Below are 20,580 nucleotides of genomic sequence, written 5' to 3'. Positions count from 1 at the left end.
TCTCCTATAATTTTTTAAGTAAACTCACCTGGATGTGTTGCAACTGCTGGGAATATAAGGGAAACTGTAGGGAAACATGAAAGGCCTCAAGGTTATGAGTCCATCTCCAGAAAACCTGATGTTCCTATGGAACCATGGCCCGTGGCACTGAAACCAATCTCCTAGGATGTGCATGAAAGGGAAAAATGTGTCAAAGATTGCAGAGAAGGATTGTCTGGACTGTGGTTGAAAAAGATTCAAGCTGACCATCAGACACAAGCTGCAACAGTTTCAACTTCATGAAAGGGATCTCTGTGGTAGGAGACCAGGAAATTGTTAAAGATAAAGTACTGGGCTGTTCTGAAATGGCCCATAATGAGTCCAGGACCAAATCCCATTGAACACTTGTGGAGAGATTTCAAATCTGAAGGTAGAAAGCATCCTTCAACTCCACTAGAAGAACTGAAATGAATAGCAAACGAATAGTATTTCGAACTATAGTAGAGGGTGCAAACTAGAGTTCTTATCCAATTTTACAAACTACATTCGTTTCGGTGTGAGTTTTAGAATTGAGATCTTGTTCCCGTACATCTCAGTGGACTTTACCATGTCCTTGAAGTGTGAAAGTGCTAAACATTTCAGTGTAACTGAGTTGTCTCTTTAGCTTTCAAATACTGACTTTATGGCAAAGGGAAGACTTGGGGGGTTATGTATCTCAATATCGGCTGCTACCAACTCCGATCTAAGCCGCTCAGTTTTTAACGCTTATTTATTATTACATTTACCTGAAAAATTACCTTTGCGGGAAAACCTCTGATTTTCGCGATTTATTCGTGAATTTTCCCCGAAAACTCAGAATTTTTCAGAGTTTTCACCCGAAAGCTCCGAAAACATTGAGAAATTGCCCGAAACCCCCAACGCAACCAAAAATCAATGAGACTGTTCCCATTGACTTTGATGAAACCTCGACAGGTTTGAGATGCCGTGTTTTTATATTCTTTTTAAAAGCCTATTATAACACAAAAAGAAAAAATAAAATTTTTTGGATTTTGGGAAATTTCGGGTATTCGGAGCTTAATAAATAACCCCCCCTTGGTGTTACTTGCATTGCTTCAGTTTATAGGTCTCTTTCATTTTACCCCAATTTTGAATTTTTAAGCAAAGAACTTAATAAATGTCACTGTAACTTTCTCTTTTTTTCTCATTGGATTTGTGTTGTCCTTTTGTCTGCATCAATGTTTTGTCTTTCAGTTTTGCTTTTCCCTATTTGAATTGTCCCTATTTGAAATGTCCATGCCTGTGCCATGTCAGACTGATGCGGAGAGCAAAATATCGAATGCCAGTTGTTTTTAAAATATATACTTGAAAATACCCCAATTCATAGAACTTTTTGGATCTTCTTTCTGAACAGATACATATGAAGACAATGCCGGCAGCAATGTACCGACTGCTGACTGCACAAGAGCAACCAGTTTACATCTGAGGGCCTGGCTTCAACTTCACGACATGCATGGGGGGCACTTCTCTCACTTGTGGTTGTTCATAGTGCTGCATATGTGTCTACAGAGACATCTACAACTTGTTTCATTCGCTGCCATCCATTGTCCTGATATCTTCTCTCATATAATGGGTACCCAAAGAAACTGTTCTGTTCTCAAAATGACTTTGATGCCCACGGCCTCTCCATAAACTCTTATATCTTAAAATGAAGGGAACAAATCTCAAAGCCTATTGCTGTGAGTGGGTTGGATGCATTTCTCTCTATACCCTGCGGTGAAGATGAAGAAACCTTTTCATAAACAAAAAGTACCCAATGTATTTACACTGTAGAATGATTGAGGATTTCATTTCATTATTGTTAAAATATTTGTATATTTCTTGACCTGACAGTCCACCATTGAGAACCTCAACACAAATATGCTGGCGTTCTTTTTGGTATAGGTGCATTGAAATGTAATATACAAGACTGGCCAGTACCCAACTATAACATTCCATGGAAGATCCTTCATGCAGAATTGATCACTACCATGAAATCTATGCATGAAGCTCTAAGCTATGACATTCATCTGCACAAATTAGGAAGTATTTTAGGCATACTATTAACACAGCGAGTAGCCTCAGTGAGTGACCTGGGCATCTATGTGAAGTTCTACTAGCTGCTCCATTTATGTATTGAGACGGAATATTTAAACTCTGTTATCAGTAGACAAGAAGGCCAGGTCGCCAGAACCTTTAGCACTCCACGCATAAAAAATATAATTCTAGATTAAAGAGTTTACATGTCTTAATACATTGTAGTTTACATTATGACAAATAATAAGCTGATAGATCTAAAAAGAAAAAAGTTACAAAAACACAGGTGGTAGCTAATAAGCCACAACTTTGCTTACATTGGAGGTCACCATGCCAAAGCTCAACAAGCGGGTATGAGATGGAGCTGCATGGAAACCAACGAAAAGCGAAATGCAATTGTTCTTTTTCAGCCAGTTGGGCAGGCAACTTCCTTGCCATTGTTTGGGCTTTGTCACTGGAAGCGCCATAGAGAGTTTAGAGAAGGGGAAAGAGCATGTGCTGTTTAATTTAACACTTCTGTCAAGGTGTAAGTGCTACAAACTGCATTCACATAAATCAACTTGCATTTCTGCTTTTGTTTTGCTCAGCAGTCTATGCTGTTTGAAACATAGATGGAGGCTCACAAATAGCTTTTAACTGAAGGCCAGGTCTGAATATGGTGTCCAGTAATTAAAGGGTATGTATAATCCCTCAAACATGCATATTTTATAACAATACCTGTGGGGAGACATTCTGTCACTATCTAGGTTCACTGGCCTTAGGTTTACTGGCCTTGGGTTCACTGGCCGTAGGTTTACTAGCTTTAGGTTAGGGCATTGCCCTTTTATATTAACTATAGATGAGGAACTACAGAGTTAGTTGCAGTGATTTTATGGGGTTCACATTCCCTTGCTGACATGTTTACTAACTGCATGGATTAATCCTTGAAAAGTGCGGGAAATACATGTTAAGGAATATGTATCCCATTCATTTTGCCCTTGGGGAAGAGCCCAGCAGAGGCTACAATACCCCATATGTAATCAAAGGTAGTTTGCACTGGTGCAGTAACCCATAGCAACCAATAATGTTTTTGCTTTTTAACATGCTACTTGCTGTTTGGTTGCTTAATGCCGGTCTATTCTGTCAATCGTGCAGTAAGCAAAGGAAAGTAAGTTTAGTAAGTGTTTGTGACCCACCTCAAAGAAAATCATATCAAAGAATAAAACACCTGGAAAATTGAGGGTTGCTTTATTTGCTTCTGATTTACATCAGGAGTAAAGGGTGTTGCACTGTGTAGCTCATGGGAACAGGGCAGTGGTTATATTGGCTTCCATCCAATAAAGTCAGCATAGTGTGTCTCCTGATTCTCTGAGAATAACATGTTTGTATCATAATGACATAAATGTAGTGCTAGTGCTAAGGGCCATGTTCTCCAAGGTATATTAATAGTGCACAACATGCCCTCTGATCAGGCCCAGATTTGTGGAAAGGCCACCGAGGCCTAGGCCAACAGGATTTTAGGGTTGCTGCACAACCTCACCCACATTGGTTCAGAAACACTGGGGATGAGCAGGTGATACAATTGTTTTTTAAATATCCTGTGCTCCGATCCCCATTGTTTTGGTCCTGATGATGAAAATGTGAGCTAATTAAAAGGAGGGAATGGGGGTGATGAACATTAGAGGGCCTAGCGGTGCCTGGTATGTAAATCCGATCCTGCCTCTGACACATAGATGTACTGGCCCAAGTTGAACAGCCCACAATTATAGTAACTGTAGAGGAAAGACCGAAAGATAATAAACAGGTGGTAGAGGTGCTATAAACCAGCTCTGCGGTGTATATATGTATTCCATCTTCTTCTAGTTACTTTCCTGCCCTGATAAGGTTAATAATGTGCAAAAACTAAAGTCACTATGTAGTATTTGCTACAGTGATTCTTATACTGCAGCTTTTATTTCTGCTAAAATACTTGATTCATGGTGATCCTTTCCTTGTTTACTACTGCCGCGGCTCCAGTGCAATTGTGTTAGGACTACAGGTCATACATCTATTCCTGTTTAGGTGGTGTATGATTGGTTAGCCAAGGGGTAGAAATCAAATGGTTATACCCCCCTTGCTAAAGATGAATTATTGTGGCGTGTTTACTTGATTGTGCAGGAGGTGCAATATTTATGGCCTTACATGAGCCAAGGCACTTTCTTGTTGTTTACCAAAATAAGATTCATGTACTGGGGGTTGTGACACCTGAAATGTGAAATATATGGACATATACAAAATCCAGCATTTTATCTCCAATGACGTATTCCGGTTGTGTCATTTGATGAGATAAGGATTTGACAACACTGATATATTTAGTCTTTCTCAGACACGCGTGTGCTGTGCTTCAGGCACCCGTATGCTATTCAGACTCATATTTGTCTCTTACTTAAGACTAGATAAATGACAAACATGCAATAAGACAAGGCAGATTCCTTTGTACCAGGCCAGTGACATTGACACAAATCAGTGGTTCACTTGCTTTCTATGAGAACATAGAACAAATTGACTTCATACAGAAATAGACTCTTCATTTTACCTCTTACAGCTATGAGTGTGATACGACTGTACAATAGATAACTAAAGAAGGAAAGAGAGAATATTGGGGAAAAGGGTTATTTTTGAACTGAAAAAGTAAATGTTATATACATGAGACTTTAGCAATGGACGTTGCTGTTTCCAGTCTAGGCACTTGGTTGATAGTCTTACACTCTAGTGGCCATTGTGCGGAGAGATAGTACAGAACATCCCACAACAAAAGCCCAGGTTGATAAAACAGTAGTTGGAATTGTAGGTGTACTTGGCAAAATTGGTAGACTATGGAGAATTTCCAATTTATTGTCTTCGTTGGTTGACCCAAGCAACTATATATCCCAGGTTTCTCCAACATTAGATAATTTACAGTTTTGCTCAAGGGATGCTGATCTCATTAATAAGCTGAACGGATAAGGTTTTAAAACCACCTTTAAGACTCTCTCATGTGTTTGAGGTTTATTCGATACATGAAATAAAAAGCGACATTCCTTTGGTTTCATCAGTTGTTCTGGGGTTTGATGAACAATCCTAATATTGAACTCTGACAATTATTCTCTCTCTGTAGGTCTAGTTTGGGGGATTTGAACCTACTTGATGTTCCAAAATATGGGTCAAAAAGTGATGTCAAACTTCCATATCTTCTAATGTCCTTGGGCTAATGATGTTGGAGCTTGACATCCCTGTTTTGATATATTTCAGTACTGCTTCAAGAACAAAGTCCTGCTTGATAAACGTATAAAGCCATCAAGGATAACTTCAAAAATGATATTTCATCTTGAAGTGATCAGGATTCAAGTATATCACAGTATAAAATTGATTTAGCTAACACAAGGTTGTTGCTCTATGTTCATATACGCTGAAGCCTGAAATATAACAGGTGCCCACAGTCCTAGAAAAGAACTGACTCAACTGGACAGAAGACTGGGCCTCACCGTTTACGTTGAACACATCTCCGAATGGACTTGTTTACACATTTCTGTACAAAAATATGCACAAATGTCACCTTCACTGGAAGCGATACTTGTTACATTGTCAGGTTTCAGTTCAACAATAGAATTTCTTAATTTTGTTTTGCTACTTTTTTTTAACATCTGTTTAAAAATGATTATTCTGAACTTTTTTTAAAATGTATTTCTTGAATTAAATTCACAGCATCGACAAAACTTTGTGCACATACCTAGCAGAGTACTTAGATTATTGTTCTGTAAAGAGGGTTGAATAGAAAATATTGTAAATCGCTGGATAAGTATAGTAATGTATTTGTAACAATATTGTTCTTTGTAAACAGTAAATCTGAAAACGAATACAATCAGTGTCAGCCTGGAATGTTGATACTGCACATCTATTGAATGTAATTCCTATGACAGTCACAGGTTCTTGTTTCCTGTGATACAGCTGCCATGGTTTGATTGAGTCGCCAGCTTTCTTTTGTTGTGAAGTATCTACTCTATGTACCTTTTATTTAACTGAGAGCTTGCTCATCTCTGTAACATTTGCAACAAAAACAACTATAATAATAATAATGATAAATAAAAAAAAATGTTGAATTGCATTGAGGAGTGTTTATGTTCTCCATGACTACCGCCATCTTGTAATTTAGGCAACCACGACACTTGAGTTATAAAGTGGTGAATGAATAGGTTGACAATATAATCATTGGGGTTATTTATCAAAATCCAAAAATATCTCATTTTCTGAAATCTACTCTGACCAAACCTGCACAGGTTATTGCCCCCTATTTATCAATATATTTTCCTGGAAATTATCCTGTGTGGGGAAAAAATGACAAATTTGGATCATACAAATTTCTGGGATTTCTCACTGAAAACCCAGCGCAGATCGGGATCCATTTATATATATATATAAAACCTCAGCAGGTCTGAGATTCCGGATTTTCAGATTCTGACTTTTTCCATGCTTGGGGTATAATAAATCCCCCCCAAAATTTTTTTTGTTCACTAAAAATTCAGATTTTACAGTCAAAAAACCCTCAACTTTTTGGCATTCGGACTTTAATAAATAACCCCCTAAGTGTTTCTGTTTTGTGTAAAAATCCTTTTTAAAATAAAAAGTCCAGACCAGTGGTTGGGTAGGGTGGGATCAGCCTAAAGGCCAGTTAGGGTAAGATTTTCATGTCTTCCCAAGGACACAAAATGAGCCTATGATTGTGTCCTTGGGGGACACAAAATGCATTAGGCTTTTATCTTTTAATACATAATGTAAAATTACTTTTTGCACCATTTAAAAATTTGGGCTCCTGGATTCCACTGATTGACTGAGTTTGATGTTCCGGAGTGGTGCCTGCCCGTTATTCCTGTTTTCTACCGTTTGGATGAAATTTGGCAAGCATTGCAGGTTAGGGTTGGATGTGCATCAGACTGGGGAAGTCCATTCCTCCACTGCTTCTGAGAATTCCTTGTCTTGTAACCAGAGATAGTGTACGATGTGGGTCTGGGTTGGGCAAGGGTCCTACAATAGTAACATTTTGCAGGTTACTGTTTTGTGTTTTAAGGTATTGCAGGTTAGTGTTGACCTGCACATTACTAGTTGTTATCCCTTTAAAAATACCCTATTTTAACCAAATAGACAGAAAATGAGTATAAGAGTAATATAACTCATGAATTGTTGCCATGCAGAGCAGCCAGTAATACGGAGTGTTTTTGGATGATGATAATAAAACACGGCCCCTTAGCGCATTCATGTTTCCTGCTTTAGACTGAGCAACTCTTATAGTGAGCCACCAAAGACCAAACATGAGAAACTGCTGAGAATATAGTTTAAAAGCCTGCCATACTGACATGCAGTATATTCCATTGTTTTGAACCAAAACCTGTTTCAGTATCGTTTGCTATTGAAAAAAATAGAAGCGTTCATTTAATAAAATGGGTGCTAAACTGTATAAACCATAGAATCCAACGAGAGTTGACTGCGTTGATACAAAATCATGTCAACTAGCATTATAGAGCAGGAGCCTCTGCAGTAACAGCACAAACCCACAACTAAAGCCACAGTGCTGCTTTATAATATTGTATGTATAATAAAAGATCCACTAATGCCATCTGGTGGTCAACTACCTCTGCATTCTGCATGTTACTGAGAGATACTTTAATATAACAGTATTCCCTTAAACGACATATTGCTTATGTTACTGTGAATTATTTATAATCCTTTATATAGAGGAGTTTACAATCTAATCACATAAGCACAACACCCAAGGCTCAATTTACTAATACAAAAAACATTAAGTATAAGATCTGGAGGAGACTGCATGAACTAGCTGATACAATCCTTGCTCCATCAGGATTTCTAAAGTCGATATCTGCCTGATTTTTGGCCAGATATCAGTCAGGCAGGCCAGTCATAGGGCACCAGTTTAGTCTGAATAGACACCTTAGAAGTGGAGTGGCCAAAAGACAAACAATAAGCAGCACAAACAGGCTCTCAAGTTAAGGTGGCCATACATGGATAGATCCGCTCGTTTGGCGATGTCGCCAAACGAGCGGATCTCCCTCCGATATGGGCAATATATACCTAGGGCCCAACGATCGGAACCTAGCATTCGCAAACGGGCGGTCGGATCGCGGGACCGCATCAACGAACAGATGCGCCCGCGATCCGACGGGATTTTTAATCCCATCCGATCGAGATCTGGCCTACTTTCGGCCAGATCTCGATCGGATGGGACGGGGAAGCCCGTCGGGGGCCCCCATACACGGGCCAATAAGCTGCCGACTTGGTCTGTCAGCAGCTTTTATCGGCCCGTGTATGGCCACCTTTAGTGTGAAGAAATCAGGTTGTATGATGGTGTGGTATATGGTTTCCCCAGAACAAGGCTGGTTGAGTGTCAGTATTAAATGGGTTAAGGGCAGAAATACCCCAAAGGGGGAGTTAGTTGGAGGTTTGTTTTATTTTTGGAATCAGTTAATAGTGCTACTCCAGCAGAATTCTGCACTGAAATCCATTTTTCAAAAGAGCAAACAGATTTTTTTATATTCAATTTTGAAATCTGACATGGGGCTAGACATTTTGTCAATTTCCCAGCTGCCCCTGGTCATGTGACTTGTGCCTGCACTTTAGGAGAGAAATGCTTTCTGGCAGGCTGCTGTTTTTCCTTCTCAATGTAACTGAATGTGTCTCAGTGGGACATGGGTTTTTACTATTGAGTGCTGTTCTTAGATCTACCAGGCAGCTGTTATCTTGTGTTAGGGAGCTGCTATCTGGTTACCTTCCCATTGTTCTTTTGTTTGGCTGCTGGGGGGAAAAGGGAGGAGGGTGATATCACTCCAACTTGCAGTACAGCAGTAAAGAGTGATTGAAGTTTATCAGAGCACAAGTCACATGACTTGGGGCAGCTGGGAAATTGACAATATGTCTAGCCCCATGTCAGATTTCAAAATTGAATATAAAAAAATCTGTTTGCTCTTTTGAGAAATGGATTTCAGTGCAGAATTCTGCTAGAGCAGCACTATTAACTGATTCATTTTGAAAAATTTTTTTTTTTCCCATGACAGTATCCCTAACAACTACCTAGCACCGTCTTTAAACTACCCAACATTTATCTGCCCTCTTCATGTCTGCCCCTCTATTCACCATATCAGGCTCCTTTCTTTTCTATGGATGCTCATCCAAAGTCAGCCACTCTTTCTCTCTGCCTATTCTACTCATGCCCTCCAACGACAACCACTTTCTTGGGGTAGGATTTAACCCCACTAGTGGAATTAGGATCTAATCACATGACTAATTTTATGACAAGTTAGGAAAGCCATGAGAGAATTTTAGAGAGAATCTGAGAGGTTTTGGCAAACTACAATTCAAGGAGGAAGGTAGAAAAGAACCACAATATTTTGGTCTTTGCTTTATATGAATATTTAGATTTTTTTCCCAGATTTTTTTGTGGCAGGTGGTCCTTCAGGAAGTACAAAGGCTACTGTAATCAGACATTGGAAGAAGTGGGAATAAAATTCTCAAGCATCTTATAGAGTAGAGCTCTTAACCACTACAACATTGAAGCACCATTTTCGGATAGGCAAATTTCGTAGCACAGGCCACTGTAACAATATCATTACAAGACAGATGTGAGAAAAGACTGGAATTAAACTCTTAACCTTCAAGCATAGAAGAAACTGGAATAAAAAGAGCAAGGGGGATTTGAATATAGTTATTGAAAAAAAGTGCTCACTAAACCACTACACCGTTGTGCTTGTAACTACACAATCTGGCTCATTTACCGTTTAGATTAATCGCAGCATGTTTAAAAAATGAATAAAGCTCAAAATCCTTTTAATATATTTCCATACAGACAAATACATTGGGAACACTGCACATTCTATTCCAAATCAAGAGTAATCTATCAAATTTGTGTTTTTCCTTTACAGAAAGTGTAGAAAAGGGAAATAGGCTGTACCAAAAAAATAGCAGTGTTTGCATTCTTCTTTACACACTCAAACATTCACTGTATAAACTGAAAAATGTTCTAAGATTCTGCTTTTCCTTTGAATCACTGAACTAATATTTAGTTGTTTAAACGCTGTTTCTGAGAACTGCTGCACATCTGTGTGACATGGAGTCGACCAACTTCTGGCACCTGTTACATTCCACAATTCTTCTGCATTTCTTGGTTTTGCCTCAAAAACAGCATTTTTGTTGTCACCCCACAAGTTTTCTATTGGGATTGGGATTGGGCTGGCCACTCCATAATGTAAATCTTGTTGGTCTGGAACCAAGATGTTGCTCATTTACTGGTGTGTGTTGGGGTCGTTGTCTTGTTGTAACACCCATTTCAAGGGCATTTCCTCTTCAGCATAAGGCAACGTGACCTCTTCAAGTATTTTGATGTATTGAAACTGATTCATGATCCCTGGTATGTGATAAATAGGCCCAACACCATAGTATGAGACACATCCCCATATCATGATGCTTGTGCCGCCATGTTTCACTGTCTTCACACTGTGACTTGAATTCAGTGTTTGGGGTCGTCTGACAAACTGTCTGCAGTACCTAGACCCAAAAAGAACAATCTTGCTTTCATCAGTCCACAAAATGTTGCTCCATTTCTTTTTAGGTATTTCAATATGTTTTTTGGTAAATTGTAACCTCTTCAGCATGTCTTTTTTTCAACAATGGGACTATGTGGGGGCTTCTTGCTAATAGCTTGGCTTCACATAGGCATCTTCTAATTGTAATAGTACTCACAGGTAACTTTACACCTTCTTTGATCTCCCCGGACCTGATCATTGGCTGAGTCTTTGCCATTTTGGCTATTCTTTTATCCATTTTCTTCCAAGCCTTTCAGGTTTTGGATGCCATTTTAAAGGGGCAGTTCACGTTTAAGTTAACTTTTAAAATGTTATAGAATGGACAATTGTAAGCAAATTTTGAAATGGTCATTTTTTTATAGTTTTTTAATTATTTGCCTTTGTCTTCTGAGTCTTCTAGCTTTCAAATGGGGGTCATAGACCCCATCTAAAAACAAATGCTCTGTAAGGCTACACATTTATTGTTATTGTTACCTTTTATTACTTATCTTTCTGTTCAGGCCTCTTCTATTCATATCACTCTCTACATCATACTAAAAGTTGAACCATCCCTTTAAAGTATTTGAGATCATTTTCTACACTTCTTTATACATTTTCCCCTCTCCAATAAATTTTTTAAAGGATGCTGTTCTGAACAATGTCTGAAACAACCCATTTTATAGTGCATTGCAGAGAAATGCACTATAACCAGCATGCACATCCTTTGCTGCCTTCCTTCCTTAAAGGAATAGTAACATCAATTTTTTTTAAAAAAAAAATTTGTGAATATACATCAAAAAATAAACACCAAGACAAATAAAACTTTAAAATTGCAAAGCCTTTATTAAGAAATAATTTACCGAAACTCCACTTCCTGTACAACATAAAAGGCGACACGGCGACCATCCATTGTGCGGCGCTGGATTTCTCCTCCTTGGCTCTGTCTCATGTTGTATTGACAGCATGTCGTCAATTTACATTCTAGCCGGCGGGAAGGCATTTAGGGGAGATTAGTCCCCTGAAGAAGAGGCGATTTGTCGCTGGGCCACTAATCTCACCCAGCAGCCTTGTCTACCACCACCCTTAAAGGGCCAGAAAGAGCCACCTATAGCCTTACATTGCAGTTGCTTAACAAGCATTTACCAGGCAATAGCTGCCTAAAAAGTGCATGGATGCTTTTTTTTTCGCAGCTATCACTCGACAAGTCCTGCCAAAAGCACTTTAATGTAAGTCTAGGGCACATTTTGTGTCCAATGTGCCATTATGAAGGTATAATTATCTGCTACAACCTGCATTCCTTAATGAGAATGATAATCTATGTAGTGCAGAACAGCCTACATAGCTATTATTGCATTTTAATACACTAATCTTATTTATAGCTGTAAAATTCATTCACAAAAGAGAGCTACAGCTCATGTATAATGTACAAGGTGAAATTGTCTTTTCATATAGCACATTAAACTTTAAACAGTGAATACAATGGTATTTAATAACCTGCCCTGTGTTCCTCATCTTTCATGGTGATTCTCAGGAATATGACCTTTATGTGTTTCTGAATATAAAAGATTTAAATGCTCCAGCTGGCTTTTAGCAGAACAGATCGATGCACAGAGCACAATTGCACGAGACACTAGTGAATAAGCAGCAGTCGGAATCGATTAAGAAGCAGGACTCAGCAAGAGCTTATCCTGGTGGAAAGAAACACAGGTTTTGCTATATTTTTCAGCCCACTAAATTTCCATGCGTCTGCAACAGCTTGCCTTATAGTATTTACCTTTACATGGACTATTATTACTGTGTTGATTTTCTCACTGGATAGAACACCAGCCGGATACAGATAAAAGACAAACACTTATTATTTGCTGATTTGTGAACACACAGGAAGCAATGTTAAAAACAAGGCAAGATAGGAAAAACTGTGCAAATTACTTAATATGGTGCCCATGAGCACACACTAATGTCAATTAATTTGCTCCTGACTATAGAGAACAAAACCATTTTATTATGATGGAGTCACTTTAATATCCATACTGTACCAAGTGATTGTTCCAGAGTACTTACCTAACACTGATGTCTTCTGCTCAAAGCCTCCTTGGAAAATAAACAGCTCAGTGCGCAGGCCTGTGATTCATTGACTCTATATTGAAAATGATTGTCAGTATGCTCCCCGGAGACCTGGTTTTACATAAATAGATGGTGCTAAAAAGCAGAGAAGCATGAATGACATTTACGGGTTAATAACTCTGCAAATGAGCCATATTAGATCAAACTCAGTGTGTCTTCAGAATAAATATGAATGTATTTATGCATCTGACTAAACACCTTAGTCATAGATAATGAAATAGAACATATGGCATTCTTTTTTCTTAAATGGATATGCAAAGTACTGACCACAGAATTGTTCTTAGAATAGGCCATTACATGCTTATTTTTATTAAAGGTATATTAACTTCCAAAAAGACAAATAAAAGTAAACTTATTAAAAGTCCAGGTTTACGATAGTTTTTGAAAATATATTAGCAGTTTTATGCAGCTAATATGCCTTTTCTATTTCTTATCTTCTCAAGTGGGTGATATTTTTGATGCCCCCTATTATAATCTTTGCCACCACTTTGAAAGCACGAGCCGATGGCCTAAACTTCCAAAAATACTTCCTAAACACTGACACCAATACTTAATTCCACTGGCTGGATCATGAAATGGATTTCTGAATATTCTCACAATGTTCTATTATCAACACCACGATAAACAAATACAAAGGGGGTTATTTATTAAGCTCCGAATACCCGAAATTCGAAAAATTCAGATTTTTCAGGAACTTGAAAAAAAAAAATCAGATTTTTTGGGGTTTATTAAAGTCTGATGGTATGAAAACTCAGAATCCAAAAAACCCGGCATCTAAAAGCTCTCGAGGTCCTGTATAAGTCAATGGGGAAGGTGCCAGTGTCTTCGCTGTTGTCTGTGCTGATATCTGATTATTTTAGGGGTTTCAGAGCAAAAAACTCCAAAAATGCCGAAAACCCCTTAGGGGTTATTTATCAAGGTCCGAATTTATCTCAGTATTTCTAATATCCAACTTCGAGCAACTTCGAATTCCCATATGGATCTTATTTATGAAGAAAAAAGCCCGAAAAAATAGGGTCGGGCAAAAATCCGAAAACTTCTGAGCTTTCCCAGAAAACACAGAATTGTTCAGAGTTTTCCGCAAAAACTAAGATTTTTTCGAAGTTTTCTGCTCCGAATGCCCAAAATCATCGGATATAGGTACAGACATCAGCACACACACTGGGACCTTCCCCATTGACTTATAAAGGACCTCGAGAGCTTTTAGATACTGGATTTTCGATTCTGAGTTTTCATACCATCGGACTTTAATAAATTCCAAAAAATTCTGTCTGTTTTTTTTAAGGTCTGAAAAATCCGAATTTTTCGGATTTTGGGTATGCGGAGCTTAATAAATAACCCCCATAATGTATAGATAATCAAATGTGTAGAAACAGCTAAAAACTAAGACATTAAATAAGAAATATAGATGAAAGAAACCCTAAAAAAAACCAACCAATTAATCAACACAGTAAAATGATGTCTGAGTGCATTTGCTTTATTTCATCCCAGTAAAGTCCAGCATAGATTTTTAAAGGAGACTGCATCTTTAGTGCAAGCATTGATTTGCAGATTAAAATGACCATGCCTTGAAAAATCAAGATTGCACATTAATACAGTGCATGATGCATTACAGTATTGCAAAACCCTGAGACATCTAAATCTATATACACAGTGATCATTCCACTCTAGAAACGTTGTACACAATGCTTTTGTTTTTCATTTGTATTAACGGGGCTTTTACCTCTGTCCAAAGAACACTGAGTGCACCACAATGGTTCTTCTACCAACATGACTGGCCTTTGGTGCTTTACCAGTTCATTTGTAAATACTTAGTAAGAATGCAGCACGCAAGAGGGACTGTTCCAAAACACAGGCTCACAGAACAGTTCCCTGGAGACCACACAGAGTCTCTTCATTTCTGCAGATTATTTCCTCATAATATTGTTTCCCGCACAACTCCGATTAGACTATGGGGCCTTTCTCTGGCTCTCCGATGGTTTCTTCTCACCCCTCCCTGTGTCTCTGCAGTACAAAAAGTGCTCACATCTCCGCAGCTTTCTAAGTGCACAAGACCAGGATATCGTCTGCGTGGTAATCTTGGAGCTGCATTGGTGACTTGCTGGCTTGGGCTCATAACCTGAACAGAATGGAATAAAGAACGTCAACCAGTCAATGGTACCAAAATCCTGATATGGACTTCTCTCAAAGCATCTTCTATTAGTGCCAGAAACATACATTTTAATTGATCCTCATCAATCTTTTTTATTATTTTAAGTCACTCTAACATAGTTTTAAGTGCGAGGAAATTCTTCTATATAAAACTACGAATGCTAACAGCTCTGCTATGGAACTGCTCCAAAACTCTCTACTGTTTTTTGCACATAAGCCTGAATCATGTATTATTTCTCAGGACACCAGTCCACTGCAAAGATCAGATGCAACTGTATTGATCAGAAAACGGCATGTAATCAAACCATTTTTTGTTTGAAGCTGGTCACATGCAGAGCCCAGAGCAGGATTTCTGTAAAGTTGTGAAATAAACAGTATGATTAAATGGCAACTCTATATGGATGGGTGTTAATCAGCCTATTATTTATATGTACTGTAATTTCACTGTTCAGTACTATGTGTAGTTTGTCCATATAGTTTGGGCTGGATGTAAGGAGGATGGGGACAAAAAGGACTGCAGGGAGAGCTGTCTGTGTAAGAGAGAGGTTAGTCCAAGAGCCCTGGCTCCAAGGGAGACATAAAGACTACTCCAGAGTGTTCCCATAGCAAGAAACAGTCCTTTCCAATTCTTTTACATTACAAGAGGAGCATTGTGGATATTTGTTCAAGTCATGAACAGATGCACCAATCAAACAGATTGACTTGCAGGCCCATTAGTTTAAAGGGGACCTGTCACCCAGACACAAAAATCTGTATAATAAAAGTCCTTTTCAAATTAAACATGAAAACCAATTTCTATTTTTTATTAGCAGTCATAGCTGTTGTAAGCTCATTTAAACATCTCAGCTGTCAATCAAATATTGTCTGCCACTTCTCTATGCCCTGGGCGGGGCAGACAATTACTTTCACTTTCCATTTAGCACTTCCTAGATGTCACTGCTCTCCACATATTCCCCTGTTCTCTTCACCATTTAATTGTGTAACCAGGGCATGGGGATGGACATCAGATCCCCCATTCTGGTGCAAAAAAACAAGATTCTGAAATGATGCAAGGCTTGTCTTAATAACAGTGTCCACAAAATGGCTCCTGCCTGCTTGCTATAATTATGAATTCCCAGACTGATGGAAACAAGATTCAAATAATTTATATAGTGTAATTAAAGTTCATTTTGCTTGATGTAAAAAAATAGGATTTTGAATAATTTTTTTGGATTAGGGGTCCCCTTTAATAGGGCGGCAGAGGGGTGGCTATGGCTTTCATTGTTGGTGGAGGACTATTGAAAGTTTGAAGGTCATACACACACAAATTATCAGAAAATTCAATTGTGAATCTACCAAACAGTATGGAAAATCTGTGGGGTTGTGTGTAATATTATGACATATACCTCATCTAGGAAATTGGCACTGAGAATGGCTTCATCCATGTGCTCTTCATCTGACTTGAGGACAGTCTTGATGCTTTCCACCAGCTCTCTTATATCAGGAGTCATACTGCATGATGGTTCTTCTAGAAATCGGGTCACCAGTAGTTTAGTGTCAATGTAGGATTTGTAATCTACTAGAGATCGAGGTCTTGATCTGACAGCTCTTGCTCTCAAGGCTCGTCTCAGGGTGACAGCCTCCAGTGCTGGCCTTAATTCTGTTTGTGTGGCAGCTTCACAACTTGCTGCTCCTCCTATATATAGAAAGTAAGAATGATACCATGCTCTTCCCTTTCCATATGATCAGTCATCAGTCAGGAACAGACGGAACTTGTATTTATTCATTTTTATAGAATATATATATATATATATATATATATATATATATATATATATCACGTTCCAATGAGTATCCGCACTCCAATGCACTCTGGTATAGCTTCTCCAGCTGGGGTGCACGGTTAAAGTATATGTATTTGTATTCTCTGAAGAACCAGCACTCCCATATATAAAAAATATCAGTTTTTATTTCTGTTACATTACAATGTAACATTATATTACAACAGAAATAAAAACTGATATTTTTTATATATGGGAGTGCTGGTTCTTCAGAGAATACAAATATATATATATATATATATATATATATATATATATATATATATATATATATATTTATATATCTTCTAATATTTATCATATTATATAATACCTCAATATATATAATTTGCATTGATTCATTTTAATTTTAAAGATTTGTTAAGCATCTCTACTGCACCTCACAAGTGATTTTACAAAAAGATGTTAAACAGAGGAAACAAATCATTTCACCACTATGACCTAAACATTCTTTTTAAATGAAGGCTTCATACAAATGGCCATTTTTAAATGTGTATGTGTCTGTGTTTCAACCTATGGCAATACATGGTGCTCTATGGGTTTGTGCCTCCAGGCGCAGACATCAATGCAAAAGGTAGAAAGAGATTCATTAACACTTGTGCTGCCGTGTAGTCGGATGCAAACAAATTCCTAGCACATCAAATGCATTGTAAAAAAAAAACACCCATGAGTATTAAGACTAAAATAGTACCAGTTCATACGTCGATCAATGATGTGTCAAAGGATACCCAATTCAGTTTGGTCAGCTGAAAAGTAAATAAACCTGACCTTAAACAATAGATTCAACACTGGGCAATTTTGTACGTGGGCAGTAACTCATAGCAACCAATCAGTGTTTAGCCTTTTTCAGCCAGCTGCAGGTAGAAAACAATGAAAGCAAACATCTGATTGGGTGGCAGAGGTTACTGACCAGCTGACCAGCTGTAAATTTGCCCAGTGTTTATAAATGACCCCCAATTTGGTCAGTATAGCTGATTGTTTTTGGTCACATGCAAATAGTGATTTATTATAGGATTCATAGATAGATTATAGGTATCCATGATTTTCCTGCTTATGCTCTCCCAAACCTTCATAATTATTTTTCGAAAAGTGTTACTGAGATCTACAAGACTTCCAGGAACGATCACCAATGTGAATGCTATGTTGGACTGAACCTACCTCATTTGCCCCAGCTTAATTTTAATTTCTGAATCGCCCACTTAACCCTCACTTGTTATTAGCAAAAACAAAAGTAGCAAAGCTCTGATAGATGTTTAAAGTTGAGATTCTCAATGTTGGATTTTTTATTCTCACTGCCACAAACTCTAGACAACTATGCAAAGTTTTCTTTAAATGGGGTTCTTTAAAAATAGTTCTTTATTTCATCTTTGTTATGTTTTGGTAGCCGAGGATGAGTAGAGTATAACAGTGCTTTATTAGCAGAGTCATGCAGGCATTACACAACAGTAACTTTCACTTTTAAGCTGACAGGAAGTATGCACAGTAACTCATGTAGACAGTGACACCATTTGTAAAAACACCACATATCCCCCCTATAGTAAGAAAGCATTTGGGCAAATGTAATAAACAACAACAATGCATCTTAAAGCAATAATATACATTATTCACATCCCATAGTCCTGGGTTCATGCAGGTAGTTTTCTGATTCTCTCAGTACGCCTTATAGGTTCACTTTCTTCAGGCCTATTGCAGTTGACATCAGGAGTAGGAAAATGTCCTTCATCAAATGGAGCTTTTCCAAAGTCATATCTAACAGGAGCAAGACGACTTGCATTCCATATACGTCCATCAGACAGTTCATAAGTGTATGGTCCTCGCTGGCGTCTCACTTCACGTGGTGTAGTAAATTTAGATTGTCCTTGTTTCAGTATTCCTGGTTTCTTTAATTCTGACTAAAGATTCAGGCTAAAAGTGTACTTTACATGTACTTGCGTGTACTTTAATATCGAGGGTTAATTAACCCTCGATATTCGATAGATGTCGAAGTAAAATCCTTCAACTTCGAATATCGAAGTCAAAGGATTTTGCGCTATTCCTACGATCGAGCGATCAAAGGAATAATCTGACAATTCGAAGGATTTTAATCCATCGATCGAAGAAATATTCCTTCGATCAGGAAATTGTTAGGAATCCTATGGGGACCTTCCCCATAGGCTAACATTGGCCTCGGTAGGTTTTAGGTGGCGAACTAGGGGGGTGAAGAAATTTTTAAAGAGACAGTACTTTGACTATCGAATGGTCGAATAGTCGAACGATTTTTAGTTTGAATCGTTCGATTCAAAGTCGAAGGTCGTAGTCGAAGGTCGAAGTAGTCCATTCAATGGTCGAAGTAGCCATATTCGACCAGTCGAAATTCAAACTATTTTTACTCTATTCCTTCACTCGAACTAAGTAAATGGGCCCCTAAGTGTACGCGTTTTCTGTCAGTATAAGCCTTGCATTTGGCTTGTTGACGTTTCACAACGTCAGCAGTAGATGATTTTGTAGGCACAGTATTTTGTGGAAGTTTGATGTCTGCAACATGTAACTTAGTGCGCATATGTCTGCCATGTAATAATTCAGCAGGAGATGATTGGGTTGTTGCATGGCACGTTGCTCTGTAGTTATGTAGGAACTCTGTTGTAAATACTTTCCAAGATTTCCCAGTAAGATTTGCTGTCTGTAGTGCTTCTTTCAGACTTAAATCGCTCGATTTCTCCATTTGCTTGTGGGTAATACACTGAAGATGAGACAAACTGTGGTCCATTGTCTGATATTAACTCCTTTGGATTACCTTCTCTGCTGAAGACTGTAGACAGAAATGTTATTACTGTAGCTGATGTTATATGAGAAACAAATGCAATGTCCGGCCATTTACTGTAATAGTCTATCAAGGTTATAACAAATCTACAGTCTATAGGAGCATCTGTAAAAGGACCAACAATATCAATAGCAAGTTTTTCCCATGCTGAATCAGGGAATGGTACTGGTTTAACATCTGGTCTCAACTTAACTTTGTGTACTAAGTTCTTTCTTTGCACAGCCCTGTGAAGTGTTGGTTTGTGGTGAAATTTTAGACACAGGCTGTGTGGCAGACACTGGTGCTGTAGTAATGAGACCATCAATTAATTGTAGGTTTAATGCAGCAAAGAGAGCCCTTCCAAGTATAGTAGTACCCTTAAGTCACATTTTGTAGTATTTGATTCAAATTGTACAGTCACTGGCAAGCAACCAAGCACAGGGATTGGATCCTTTAAGTAACTGACCAGTTTCAGGGCAGGTGCAACAAGCGGATCTTTTGCAAAGTATTTCAAGAAAATATCCTTTGGTAGTATAGAAACAGCTGAACCTGTATCAAGCATCAGGTTAATGGAGTGTCCCTTGTCAGCTGACACTGACAGTACATATAAACTTGTCTGGAATAAATGTACCAGCTTTATCCACACTTAATACTGTAACATTTATAGTAGTGACTTCATGAACATCTTTAGTAGAACTACGGCAGATCTTAGCAAAATGTCCTACTTTTGTGCATCTGCGGCACCGTTTAGCATGTAACATGATTTGCAGTGTATTGTGTTGAACCACAGTGAAAGCAGTATTTTCTATTCGTATTTGCTGCACGGTTTTGCAGTGTAGATGAATCCCTTTCCTTAGCACTGTATTTTGCCTGTGACTGTGCATTATTAGGCCACAGTGTAGAATTCACAATCTGTACATTCCCAGCAGTTCCCTGACTGAGAGTTTTAGCTTCTGCCACTGCTGTTTTAATTTGGCTAGCAAATGTAATAGCCTTTGCAAGGGTTAAATCCTGCTCTAGGAGCAGTCTCTCTCTAATGAAAGGTGAGTTTGTTTTTTCCACTATTTGGTCTCTTAGCATTTCATCTCTT

The 20,580-nt window shown here is 38.3% G+C and overlaps 2 protein-coding genes across 8 annotated transcripts in view; one reads left to right on the top strand and one right to left on the bottom strand.

Moving 5' to 3' along the window:
* apba1.S (amyloid beta (A4) precursor protein-binding, family A, member 1 S homeolog) overlaps nucleotides 1-6,154 on the top strand; it is an 89,609-nt gene extending 83,455 nt beyond the window's left edge. For all 5 annotated transcript variants that reach the window (XM_041580147.1, XM_018243840.2, XM_018243839.2 and 2 more), the window contains one exon: nucleotides 1,391-6,154. In XM_041580147.1, the coding sequence (XP_041436081.1) occupies nucleotides 1,391-1,462 (72 nt within the window). In that variant the 3' untranslated portion in view covers nucleotides 1,463-6,154. The remainder of the gene's footprint in view (nucleotides 1-1,390) is intronic.
* An 8,047-nt stretch (nucleotides 6,155-14,201) lies between these two features.
* fam189a2.S (family with sequence similarity 189 member A2 S homeolog) overlaps nucleotides 14,202-20,580 on the bottom strand; it is a 47,581-nt gene continuing 41,202 nt past the window's right edge. For all 3 annotated transcript variants that reach the window (XM_018243836.2, XM_018243837.2, XM_018243838.2), the window contains 2 exons: nucleotides 16,277-16,566; nucleotides 14,202-14,859 (listed from right to left, as the gene is read on the bottom strand). In XM_018243836.2, the coding sequence (XP_018099325.1) occupies nucleotides 14,656-14,859; nucleotides 16,277-16,566 (494 nt within the window). In that variant the 3' untranslated portion in view covers nucleotides 14,202-14,655. The remainder of the gene's footprint in view (nucleotides 14,860-16,276; nucleotides 16,567-20,580) is intronic.

This window comes from Xenopus laevis, chromosome 1S (genome assembly GCF_017654675.1).
Source record: "Xenopus laevis strain J_2021 chromosome 1S, Xenopus_laevis_v10.1, whole genome shotgun sequence".
Taxonomy (NCBI): domain Eukaryota; kingdom Metazoa; phylum Chordata; class Amphibia; order Anura; family Pipidae; genus Xenopus; species Xenopus laevis.
Note: the sequence above shows the minus strand (reverse complement) of the source record. Positions and strands in the feature narration are given on the sequence as shown.